The 14,110-nt window shown below is 33.0% G+C and overlaps 1 protein-coding gene across 1 annotated transcript; it reads left to right on the forward strand.

Annotated features, from left to right (window-relative positions):
* Positions 1-6,683: 6,683 nt before the first annotated feature.
* Positions 6,684-13,204, forward strand: LOC107413424 (cucumisin). The gene is made up of 10 exons (XM_016021372.4): positions 6,684-6,800; positions 7,112-7,200; positions 8,209-8,309; positions 8,432-8,675; positions 9,488-10,001; positions 10,157-10,245; positions 11,431-11,649; positions 11,749-11,860; positions 11,994-12,201; positions 12,511-13,204. Exons 1-10 carry the CDS (start codon positions 6,711-6,713, stop codon positions 13,032-13,034), a joined length of 2,190 nt encoding a protein of 729 aa, XP_015876858.3. The 5' UTR covers positions 6,684-6,710; the 3' UTR covers positions 13,035-13,204.
* The last annotated feature ends 906 nt before the right edge of the window (positions 13,205-14,110 follow it).

Genomic DNA, 14,110 nt, shown 5'->3' on the forward strand with positions numbered 1-14,110 from the left:
AAGGGGAACGAAGCACGCCTTATAAGGTGGTGTGGATACATTTCCCTTGCGACGTGGTCCTACGAGGGAAAGTAAAACCGTAAGGGTAGGATTGGGCTCACAACCTAACTCCTAAAGTGGACAATATCATATGCGGGTGGTCTAGGCTGTTACAGTTGGTATCAAAGCCACTACCCGGATCGATGTGCCAGCGAGGACGCTGGGTCCCAAAGGGGGAGGATTGTGAAGTCCCACATCGATTGGAAAGGGGAACGAAGCACGCTTTATAAGGTGGTGTCGATACCTTACCCTTGCGACACGTTCCCATGAGGAAAAGTAAAACCGTAAGGGGTAGGATTGGGCTCACTACCTAGCTTCCAAAGCGAACAATATTGTGATTCGGCTTGGGACGCCTGGGCCAGTGGGACTGGCAGGTGAAGGGGTGGGACCCCTAACCATTGCAACATGTTCCCATGAGGGAAAGTAAAACCGTAAGGGATAGGATTGGGCTCACCACCTAGCTTCCAAAGTGGACAATATCGTGATTGGGCCTGAGAGGCCCGAGCTAGTGGGACTGGCAGGTAAAGGGGTGGAACCCCTAACCATTGCGACACGTTTTGACAAAACTGTGCGGGCTGGGTCCAAAGCAAATAATATCGCATGCGGATGGTCTGAACTGTTACATACATGCTTCTCAATCAGTTAGATGTAATTATATTTTAGTACTTTTGATTTAAATATAGGATTTTACAATTTAGGTTCTCCATTTTAAAAATAATAATTTAGGCATTCAGTTTTTTAGTCTGTTGTAGATTAATCTAAATTCTAATTTGGCCATACAAATTAGCAACGGCTAAACAATTTATTAAAAATTTAAATCACTATATTTGAAAATTAAATATCTAAATCACAAAACCATGAAGGTGAAGGATATTAAAATTTAATTAACTGTACTGGCCTTTTCTATTGAATTACTGGAGCAAAATCAATATATATCAATTCACTTAAAAAAATTCAACATATTAATTAGCCGTCTGTATTTTTGCCTGTAGATCTGTTGGCACAGTTATATTTTACTTTCCATAGGACAAAGTCAAAAAACTAGAGAAAATGATTGATAATAATAAATTAATGAAGTTTAAAAGAATATTTATACTTAAAAATTAGTTTGAAGTAGTGCTAAAGAAGCAAATTGTTAACAGGGAATTCACCAAAAAAATTGTTAACAGGGATTTTTTTATCAAACAATGTGATGTGATGTATGATAAATGATGTGCTGACAGCGCAAATATATATATATATATATAAAATAAAAACATTATTAGCCCACCATATAACATCGTACCCTTCACGTCATACAAACTTTAGTCCAATCATTCAACAGAAAAAAGAAAACTGTAGAATAAAATCATTTAGCCGCTTTAGTTTCGGAGCTTAGAACAAAAACTTTTTTGATTCCCACACTACTCATCGCAAATTTCATTATTTAGAAGTTACATTTTGTGATGGTGAAAAGAAAAAGATAAAAATAAAGAAAAACAAAAAAGGATTCCATGAGCACCAAAATAAAAAACCAAAAGTTTTTGGATAAAAAACAAAAGCTAAGCAAAAAAGGAGGGGGGGAAAAAAAAAGAAGGAAGGAAGCATAAGTCGAAAAAACACACCGTTAAGTTTCAAAAAAATAAATAAAAAAGACACTTTCTGAAAATATTACATAACTACAGCAAGTAAAAGCTAACGGCTAAAAATAAAAATAATAATATTTTTTATTTGTTTATTTTTATATTAACAATATTGTTTTTATTAATATAACATTTTTACAAATTATATTGCAATTACAAAATAAAAATTAATAGTCATTTAATATTTAAAATATTGTCGCTCCATACATGTTTTTTTTACTTCCATATCAAACAAAGTATGAAAAGAATAATTTCCATCATTCATAACTGTCATACCAAATAATCAGTTTCATTCACAGGTTAGACATTTTTTTCATTCCTCCACTTTTCTATTTTCCCTTTCTCTTCTGTGCTCACTTCTTGACGACAGGCTTGCGTACCCTGGACTCCCAAATAAAATGACTTGAAGTACGTTTTCATTTGCTTGAAAACTATTGAACTGAAAGCTTTCGAGCGCACTTAAACTTCGCATATAAAGTGACTAAAAGGTGTCTGGTGCAAAGTAAAAGCAAATTGAAAAAGTAATAATCTTTGATTAATCCACTACACATATGATTCTCGAGATACCGATAGGGACGAAAATTAATTGGAACATCACTGATCAAATGGGAATCGAATTGCTGTCTATAAAGTAACCTGGGCTGACGGCATTGATGATGCTGACATTCTTGCAGCGTACGATGATTTAATTGCCGATGGCGTCGATATAGTCTTGGCTTCTATTGGACCATCGTTGCCTCTGAAGATTAGTTCGTGGATGGATTGGCAATTGGATCCTTTCATGCTATGAGAAAAGGAATACTGACCTCTACCGCTGCTGGTAATGAAGGTCCAAACCCTGCCACTCTCACAGGCTTCGCACCTTGGCTTCTTTCTGTTGCTGCTTCCAGTATAAATCGAAAGTTTTTGACCAAGGTTCGGTTGGGTAACAACAAGATTTTTGAGGTACTTACCAAATATAATTAATTAATTAATTAATTAACTTTCAAAATATATCATACTCATTTGAATTTAGCAAACATATATGAACTATACGTGTGCAAGATATGAAACTAATACTTGTTCTCATTTTACTGACCATGTATAAATCAAGGGATTATTTAAATATAATAATAGTTACTTTTATAATACCAAGGCCCTTTCAGAGCAACTAGATTCAGGGGTTCAAAAAAACTTTGAAGTTAAGTGTGCTCAAACGAGAACAATTTTGTAATAGGTGACATTCTAAGAAGCTCTTAATCAAAACACCATATCGGATGTGACAGCTAAATTGGAGATAATATCAATAGATGATAACAAGCTCGCCAGTGGGAACCTATAGTGTGGTGGTTGGATGTGGCAGCTAAATTGGAGACAATATCAATAAAGGATGATAGGTTTGCCAATCAGAACCTATAGTGTGGTGGTTGAATTGGGAACAATATTGATAAATGGTGATAGGTTCACCAATTGAAGTCTTTATGTAACAGCCCAGATCACCCGCATGAGATATTGTCCGCTTTGAGTCCAGCTCACACGGTTTTAAAAGGCCTCTCAAGGTAAAGGTATCCACACTCTCTTATAAGGCATGCTTCGTTTCTCTTTCCAACTGATGTGGGATCTCACAATCCTCCCCCCTTGGGGCCCAGCGTCTTCGCTGGCACACCGATCTGGATCCGGCTCTGATACCATCTGTAACAGCCCAGTCCACCCACATGCGATATTGTCTGCTTTGGGCCCAGCCCGCATGGTTTTGTCAAAATGCGTCGCAAGGGAAAGGTATCCACACCCTCTTTTAAGGCATGCTTCGTTCCCCTTTCCAACCGATGTGGGATCTCACACTTTATCCAGTTGAAAGTGTGCTAGCAAAAACGCTGGGCGCTAACGGGGTGGTGGTCACACCATACAAGATGTGGTAACTAAATTGGGGATAATATCGATAGAGGATGATAGATATGATAGGTTCACCAATGGAAGCCTTTAGTGTGGTGGCTAAATTTGGGATAATATCAACAGAGGGTGATAAGTTCCATAGTTGGAGCCTCTACCCGGCCGAAAGTGCGCCAACAAAAATGCTAGGTTCTAGGAGGGTGGATTGTGACAACCAGTGTGGGCGATGTATATTAGAAGATTATTCAAATGTACTAATAGTAAGTATTATAATCACTCTTACAATGCCAATGCCTTTTATGATGACTAGTGTGAGCGGTATAAAATAGAAAATAATTCAAATGTAATAATAGTCACTTTAATAATTATTCTTACAATGCTAAGGCCTTTTTAGAGTAGTGCCCGCTACATTGGCAGATTAGTTGGTGTCCAATTCCACATCATCCAATAGTGGCTAATCCTATATCATCTGACTGTATATCAGTGGATGATTCAAATGTAACAATAATACTCACTTTTATAATGGCGAGATCTTTTCAGAGTGGTTAGCTTTAAGGTTCGAAAGTACTCTAAAATTAATTGTGCTCAGGCGAGAACAATCCTAGGATGGGTAAAGATGTTTAAAAGAACTCTAAATTTAAGCATGCTGAGGCAAGTGCAATACTAAGATGGATGACTTCTAGGGAAGTTTTGAATAAAAAATTTCATACTGAATGCGGTGGTAAATTGAGGAAGCTCCGAACAAAAAATCTCATATCAAGTGCAGTGGCTAAATTAATAGTCATCCAATGACCTAATAACTAAATTAAGGAAACTCTGAACAAAAAATCTCACACAAAGTGTAGTGGTTAAATTTGTAATTTTGACTTACATATAGGATTACATGATTTAGGCCCTTAACATTTAAATATAGAGATTTAAGCTCTCAATTTTGTATTGTTGTAAATTGATCCAAATTTCAATTGGCAAACAAATTGTATTCAGCCAAACAGTTTGTTAACGGCTTAAATCACTACATTTGAAATTTGAAAGTGTAAATCGTAAAACTTTAAAATTGAAAATGCTAAAGTGCAATTAATATGTATTACTCACTAGAGTAAATCAATATATATTAATTCACTTCACAAAAAAAACTCAAATATATTAATTAGCATGTGACAGTCCAGACCACCCGCATGCGATATTGTCCTCTTTGGATCTGGGGAATCCTCTTACAACCCAGCCCTCAAGGTTTTAAAAGGTCTCGCAAGGGAAAGGTATCCACATCCACTTATATGGAGTGTTTCGTTTCCCTTTCCAACCGATGTGGAACTTCACAATCCTCCCCCCTTGGGGCCCAGCGTCCTCGTTAGCACACCGATCTGAGTCCGGCTCTGATATCCACATCCACTTATATGGAATGTTTCGTTCCCTTTTCCAACCGATGTGGTACTTCACAATCCTCCCCCCTTGGGGCCCAGCGTCCTCACTGGCACACCGATCCGAGTCCGGCTCTGATACCATCTGTGATAGTCCAGACCACCCGCATGCGATATTGTCCTCTTTGGGCCTGGAAAATCCTCTTACAACTCAGCCTCAAGATTTTAAAAGGCCTTGCAAGGGAAAGGTATCCACACTCACTTATATGGAGTGTTTCGTTCCCCTTTCCAACCGATGTGAGACTTCATATAGCACGCCTTATTTTTGTCTATAGATATGTCTAACAATGTTGCATTTTACTTTTCCATAGCAGCGAGTCAAAGAAGTACTAGAGAAAATGATTGATAATAATAAATTAATGAAGTTTAAAAGAAGATTTATGCTTAAAAATTAGTTTAAAGTAGTGCTACAAGGAGCAAATGAACTAGAAAAAATGATTGATAAGAACAAATTAATGAAGTTTAAAAGAAGATTTGCGCTTAAAGATTAGTTTAAAGCAGTGCTACGAGGAGCAAATTTTTAACGGGATTTTTTTATCCAGTAATGTGATATATGGTAAACGATGTCAAACTATGAAGTGTTAAAACGTTATTATCCAACCAAATAATAATGTATCCTTCATGCTACACAAACTTCAGTCCAATCATTCAAAAGACAAAAAAGAAACTGTTGGATAAAATCATTTTAGCCACTTTGGTTTTGGAGCTTAGGACAAAAACTTTTTTTGATTCCCACATTATTCATTGCAAATTTCATTATATTGAAGTTACATTTATGATGGTCAGGGAAGAAAAAAAAAATCCATAAGCACCGAAAAAAAAAGTGCCAAGACAAATATATGTAAATATATATATATATATATATTGAATAAAAAGAAATAGCTAAGAAATTAAAAAAAAATCGTGTAAAAAAAAAAAAGAAAAAAAAAGACACTTTCTTGAAATGTTACATAACTAAAGCAAGTAAAAACTAATGGCAAAAAATAAAAATAATAATTATATATTTTTATTTGGTTATTTTCATATTTATAATATTCCTTTTATTAATATAAAATTTCTACAAATTATATTGTAATTGCATAATAAAAGTTAATACAGTTATTTGATATAAAAAATCTTGTCATTCCGTTCATTTTTTCCTTTATATATCAAAGTATGGCATAGATACTTTCATATAGATACACAATTTTTCATCCTTCCGCTTTTCTATTTCCCTTTCTCTTCCGTCCTCACTACTTCTGCTTCCCATACGTGTTTTCTATAATTTCGTCAGCCTTACCTTGGATCCTGCAATGAATTGGCATGAACCAGATTTTTATTATTTGATTGGAAAATATTCGATTGAAAGTCATTAAGCGCACTTAAATTTTGCATATAAAGTGTCTGCTGTAAAATAAAAGTAGAGTTGAAAAAGTAATAGTTTGAATCCACCATACATGTGGTTCTCGTGATACGAATAGGACGAAAATTAGAAAATCACTGAATAAATGGGAATCAAACTTTCCTCTCTCTCTCTCTCTAAGTAAAATCATGTCTACTTTTAATATAATATTACCAAAAAAAATTTGTCTAATTTTAATAATTGTTTTTCGCAACTTTTAATCTGAAATTGACTTGGTTTTGATGGCCGACTGTCGCACATAAGTTTTTCTTCAACATGATTATTCTACAATATGCTTTCCAAGGTTATAAATATGATATCCATGATATCGACAAGCAAACAACAAACATAAATTATATCCGATCGATCACTACTTCTTCAATGGCTATTTCTTGGCTCTTCCTCTTTAGTCTCATTTCCACTCTGCTCGTCACTGCTCATCACTCATCTGCCAATCAACATGACCGCAAGGCAATATATTTATGCACATCCTTTAGTTAAATTAATTATCTTTCTCCTGATCAGTTGAATCTTATCCCTAAAGATATGCTTTTGCAGGCATTATATATAAATTATCTACTGGGCTATATTTATCATTGAACATCATGTTACTGTTAATAAAAATAGTATGACCGCTGATAGTTTCAGTATAAATTGTCAAATGGAGTTCAGTAAATAACTTTTATATATGTAAAAGTTGGCATTCTCTGGAATTGATTAATATAGAGACGAGCTTCATTAATTAATTATTGATTTTCCTTTTTATGAAATTGTGGACGCAGGTTTACGTCGTGTACATGGGTGACATGGCCAAGGAAGAAGTTTCCACATCACCTCTTCACCTAAGTATGCTGGAAAAGGTCATAAGCAGGTTGTACTTTAACATAAGAGGATTGATAGTTGCACTGAAAAACAATCTTTTTTACAGTTCCATAAATTTTAACATAATTTTTTTACTTTCTTTTCGGGGAAAAAAAAGAAAAAAAAATTATATAAAACGTGTACCAGTCCCAAAAGATTTGTTGACACGAGTCAAAACCTGCCACATGTAAAAATAAATAAATAAAATAAGAACATCTCAAAGGTCCTTTCTTCTGCAACCCCTTAATCGTCTTTTATGTGTTTCACTGCTCATCTCGTCTCCGTGAGAATAAAAGCTTACTTCTTGAAGATTTAGCCGAAAAGGACGATTGTAGGAAGAAAACAAAACACTCTGAGCATTTTTGGCCCCTTTGATTTCGAAATTTCTTTAAAATGATATTATGGTTGTTTATAGATATGTAAAAGTTTTTATACTTCTATAACTTTATCTGTCTTTTTGTCTTTCTAAACTTGTTTTGCTGTGCCTTCTTCTCTCCATTTTTTACACGAATTCATTCTTCTGAACTGGTCAGTTTGGTTGCTCTGGAAAGAAGAGACCCTTTGAACATTGTTAGCCTCCTCTATGATCTTAAATCGACAGTAATTGTGGGAAAAATTATAATGTTTCTGTTTTCCTTGTTTAAATTCAAATTTTCGTTCTATGTAGATAGGTAAGCCATTAACCCAGTCATAGAAGAAGAAAAGGCATTGCAGAAGATGTTAAGGACCCTTCGTGTTTGGTTCTTTTTGAATAAAATTATTAAAAAAAAAAATAGATGACATGGCAAGATTTTCCACAGATGATGGAATTTTTTAAAAAAATTTAAAAAAAAAATTATAAAAAAATTCAAATTTCAACACATAAGTCAATTTTAGGATTTCAAAACTTAAAAGTAAAAACTAAATATAGATACTTCAGTAATTTAAATGTTTATGCAACTGTTATACAATTCCTTTTACAATGATAATCAGCGAGAATGATTAACCTTTTTTTTTCCCATGTGTACACATAATTCAGCAATGATATTGTCCCAGCTGAATCTCTCCTCCATAGCTACAAAAGGAGTTTCAATGGTTTTGCTGCCAAGCTCACAAACGAAGAAGCAGATAAAATATCTGGTGGGTGAACTTGTTCTTTCCAAATAATATCATTATGTATTTATGTTAGAATTAATCGTATTATTATTGTTATAATGGTCATCATCATCATCATCGATTTTAAAACTGTGAATTATACATAGGAATGAAGGGTGTAGTGTCAGTGTTCAAAAGTCGAAAGATGAACTTCCATACAACAAAGTCATGGGAATTCATTGGATTTCCACAGCATGTTAAGAGAACCAAAATTGAAGGTGATATCATTGTAGGAGTCATTGACAGTGGAATTTGGCCAGAATCTCCTAGCTTTGATGACAAAGGATTTGGTCCACCACCTGCCAAATGGAAGGGCACTTGCCAAGTCTCATCCAACTTTACTTGCAACAAGTAGGTAAACATGTTAATTTGGGGAAAGAATATATATATATATATATATATGAATTTATACAAATTTGAAATGGTGAAAAACTATGAAGGATTTATAAAAAGAGAGGTATTCATATATGTCAAATTACACTGATTTAACATCAATAAATAACTATTCTTCTCGACAAATTCCTTATAATTTTTTATTATATCAAAATTATGTGAAAAAGAACTAGATTATTATTTTACTTGTTGAAAAATTATTTATTACTTAGTTGAAAAATCACTAGTTAAATAATTAAAAGAAAGTATTCATATATATATATATATATATAAAATAATGCTAGAGTTATTATATGTGTGTATATATATATATTACATGAGCTGTAAAATCAAGATATTCTACCTTCAAAAGTGTATACTGGCACTGACATGTTCGGAAGTGTTTTTTTTATATACACTTATTTTTCATAACATTTTTATTAAAAAAATATTTCAAAAAATAAATGATAGGACATAGTTTAATATGCTTTTTATAAAGTTTTAAAAAGCACATGTGATCATTTTTGGCCAAAAAAAAAAAAAGAAGTGCTTTGTTAAAAAAAAAATTACTGCTTTTAAGAAAAGCATCAAATTGCATAGGATTTTAGGGGGAAAAAAAAGTTAAAAGATAGATTCTTCTCCATATAAATAATTTAAGATTTAAAAATAAATATTAAATACATTAATGTAAGTATAGAAAGATCAAAAATAAATTTAAAAATATTTTACCATTTTTTTTTTATGAAGTATTTATTAAGAAAAGTGATACGAATGGTTAAACAACAATGTAGCAAAATTATCGGAGCAAAGTACTACAAAGCCGATGGACAATTTTCAGAAGATGATTTACAGTCACCAAGAGATTCAGATGGGCATGGGACACACACAGCATCTACGGTAGCAGGAGGCATAGTGAACAAAGCAAGTCAATTGGGATTTGGGTTCGGGACTGCAAGAGGAGGAGTTCCATCAGCTCGTATTGCTGCCTATAAAGTAGGATGGTCTGACGGCATTGAGGAGGCTGACATTCTTGCAGCATTCGATGACGCAATCGCCGATGGCGTCGATATAATCTCGACTTCTATTGGAACAGAAGAACCTCAAGATTATTTCATGGGTGGAGTGGTAATTGGATCCTTTCATGCTATGAGAAAAGGAATATTGACCTCTACCTCTGCTGGTAATGATGGTCCAGGCCCTTTTACTATCACAAACTTCGCACCTTGGCTTCTTTCTGTTGCTGCCACCACCATAAATCGAGAGTTTTTGACCAAGGCTTGGTTGGGTAACAACAAGATTTTTGAGGTACTTACCCAAAAAATAAAAAATAAATCTATTAAGCGATCTAGGAATTAATTAATATTAAAAATGTCACACTCATTTGAATTTAGCAAAGCATATATTATATGTGTGCACGATATAAAACTAATACTTGTTCTCTTTTTACTAACCATATATAGGGTAATCAAATAAACCCATTTGACCTCAAGAATCAAACATTTCCCTTAGTATATGGTGGAAGCGCACCAAACAGCGAATATGATTCCAGGTAATACAAGTTCACAAAGATTGCAATTAATTATTATTTGTCTTTACCTCTAGTGATGATCAATAAGAGGATCGGACAAGCTTCACCAGATGTGAAAATTTGATTTGGTGGATTTTATATGTCAATTGGTATTTAGGCTTCATTTGATATTGATTCTGGAAGTTTTAAAATTAATTATGAAAGAATTTTTTTGGTAGAAGTTTTTAGTAAAATAGAATAGGATTGATTATTTGATAAATTTGGCAGTTACTTGAAAGCTTTTAAAATAGGTTTTAAGGTGATTTTAAAAATTTATTGTTAAAACAAAATAAATTTAAATCTCTAAAATACCCTTAATTAATTAATATAATACCACATTATATTTATATTTTATCATATCAAACAATCATATTCAAATTAAAACTCTCCAAACAAAAATTCTGATATGAACCAATCACTTTAATATCAAAATAAATGCAATATATATATATATAAATAATCTTTTACGTGTCAAGTATTTTATTTTAAAATTGAGATTTGGGCGAAAAAATCAAAAATCATATATTTTAAAGTAACATTTTACGTTTTATTGTATATTATTTAATTTTAGTATAAAAAGTATCATAACATAACATAGCTGTTTATAAATCAATGGTCCCAAAAAAAAAAAAAAAAAAACTTATACACACCATTTCCATTTTAGTAATTACAAAATTTACAACAGTTCAATATAATAAATTATCAAACATTTATTTGTAATTTTTCATACCATTTTTATTAATATAAATTTTCAAACACTTTATTGATTTATATTTCAGTAGAACAGTAGAAGTCAATTTTTTCTTTAGCACAACTGAACTACTGATTCTTTTAAAATCTAAATATTACCTGGCTAAGATTTAGTTTCTCATATAGCTTCTATAGTTTAATTATAATTGGGTAGATTTTATATGTGGCTTGCAGGCGGATAAGATTTTTTTTTTTTCTTTTTGGGTGTCTTTTCTTATATCAAATTATTAGCATAATTGTTTTGATAATAATATGACCCACACTCACGTGGATCGGTTTCCTTATGATTGTGTTTGAGGAGTTTGGTACGTTGGGAGAACCTGATTTTTTTGCACACCCACATGCTAGTCGCATGATGTAATTAACCGAAAAGTCATACTGATTAAAACAGAGTATGAAATAATATTGAATATGCAGAGAATGCGACATAAACTCGTTGGACAAAAAATTGGTGAAGGGTAAAATTGTTTACTGCGAGAGCGATACAAAGGGACAAGGACCGCTTTTGGCTGGTGCCACTGGTTTTCTAGGTAAAGGCCGACTTTTTGGAGGCACAAGTTCCAATCTGCCTTTGCCTGGATCTTTGCTTAGTTATAACGAAGCTAGTGAAGTATACAAGTACATTAAAACCAACAGGTATAATATTAAATTAGTTTAATATAAACTTTAAACGAATAATTTCCCCAAAAAAAAAAAAAAGAAAAATCTCTAATTTTAATTTGCAATTTAATGCAGCAAACCTATTGCAACAATATCGAGAAGTGAGGAGGTTGCTGATACACGGTCCCCTTACATACCCAACTATTCATCAAGAGGTCCAAATCCAATCACTCCCAATATTCTCAAAGTATGTTCTTAGAAGAATGTTACTGAGATTTTTTGCTTACCAATTTACCAAATGTATGTTTAATTATTTGTCAGATCGATTTCAAGCAAATTAGTTAATCTCCTCTGCAAACCTCGTTTATATGTTCCTATAGCCAGATATAGCGGCCCCTGGATCATTAATTCTAGCAGCGTGGTCTCCAATTGCTCCAAGTACAGAGTTAGGTGTTAAAGGATTGAGGTATAATATAATTTCAGGAACATCAATGGCTTGCCCACATGCTACTGCTGTGGCTGCATATATCAAATCATTCCACCCTACATGGTCTCCTGCTGCTATCAGATCCTCCCTCATGACTACTGGTAGGTTTAACCTTTGGTTAAGTTTGATATATAGGTCTGGATTGTATTGAACTGAAGAGGAGTATTTTGAGTCTAACATAACCAATCAATTTTGAGTTGCGTCCGATTTAATCAACCTGTGAGGTTTAAAATAATACATTCTAATCCAATTCAATTTAATCTTACATATTAAACTGTTACTTGATATATACAGTCAAAGTTTTGTTATAATGTAGGAGTTATTTTTATATGGTGTACTATTAACTGACGGCTAACCAAATAATATTTCACAAATTTTATATATATATATATATATATATTTTTTGGCAGCTAAGCCCTTAAGTTCCAAGATCAACCCTGATGCTGAATTTGCATATGGTTCTGGCCTGATAAACCCTATTAAGGCTCTTTATCCTGGTTTGGTTTATGATACTGATGAGCTTGACTATGTAAAGTTTCTGTGTGGAGAAGGCTACGACAAAATTTTGCAGAATATAACAGGGAATGATAAACTCAAGTGTACCAAAGGGAGTAGCATATCAGCCACTGACCTAAATTATCCTTCCTTTGCTCTTTCAACCTTACCTTCACAATCAATCACTCATGTATTTTATAGGACAGTTACAAATGTTGGGTCAGCAAATTCCAACTATAAAGCTAAAGTGGTTGCCCCGCAAGGAATGAATGTAATCGTTAGCCCTAGCGTTTTATCTTTCACATCTATTGGGCAAAAGCTATCGTTTTCTGTCGAGCTCAAAGGGAAAATAGATGGAATAATTGCCTCTGCTTCTTTGGTGTGGGATGATGGCACTTTCCAAGTGAGAAGCCCCATCGTTGTCTGTATTGCTCCGTGAAATAGTGATGCTGGTATGAGAGAATAGATTGATCAGCTAGAGCTGAAGGGAAATTAACAAAATAAAAAAAATTTCTATGTACAATTTGCTCTCGTTCTAGAGTAAATTGTGTTATGTGCTGTTTATAATAAATTATGTGCTATGGGGGCAATATTATGACAATTTGTTTCTTTTTCATAACTTGTTCCATCATAGCTTGATACATATATATATATATATATATATATATATTTTTTTTTTCATCGGAAAACAAAAAAAATCTAGAAATTTATGGTAGCTGTAGGTGTCTGCATTTTATTTTTTATTTTTAATTTTGAGTGAAATCCCAAAAGAGAACCCACTAGGCTAACAAGGACGACCCTACCTGTTCAAATATGAACTTAATTTTTGGGTCATTTTCAACATTGAGTTTTTTGACTAATTATATATTTGGGTCTTGGGTCATTGTATTGGGTTGTGATACTTTTTGTGGGTCCAATTTTAGAATCATCTAGAAATAATGTAGGGAAAAACCTTAAATGTCCACACCGTACTTTAGAATCATCCAAAATTAAATAAAATACCCATCATTTTGAAATCTACATTTTTACCCACCCTTCAATTGTCCTGCCTACGGAAATATCAGATATACCCTTCTCAAACCCTTTCGTTTTTTGAACTCACATCCCCTTTGTTTTGTTTTAGGAAGAAGCAGAAAAAGAAGAAAAAGGAAAGTAGGAGTTGATAGGATGGTTTAGATTTTAATTTGTTGGCTTCCATTTCACGACAAGAGAGGTAGCTGGAAAATATGAAAGGGTTTGTAGGGATTATTTATTGGGTTGTTTTATGGTGTTTTTTTTTTTTATTTTTTTTAACGTCAAATTTTGTTTTGGGTTGTTGAAGAAGAAAAATTTTTTAGAAAAGGCAAACCCCCTCCTCTCCCCTTTTCCTTTCTAAGGAAAGATGGATAAGTTTTAAAATTTATGAACTTATTAGTTGCATATGAATATTTGGTGAATAATGTTATTAGATTTCTTTTTCTTTGATAATAATTTTTAACTTTATTTGCAGATGGTTAGGGAGAAAAAAAAAAAAAA

The sequence above is a fragment of the Ziziphus jujuba genome, chromosome 8 (assembly GCF_031755915.1).
Source record: "Ziziphus jujuba cultivar Dongzao chromosome 8, ASM3175591v1".
Lineage (NCBI taxonomy): Eukaryota > Viridiplantae > Streptophyta > Magnoliopsida > Rosales > Rhamnaceae > Ziziphus > Ziziphus jujuba.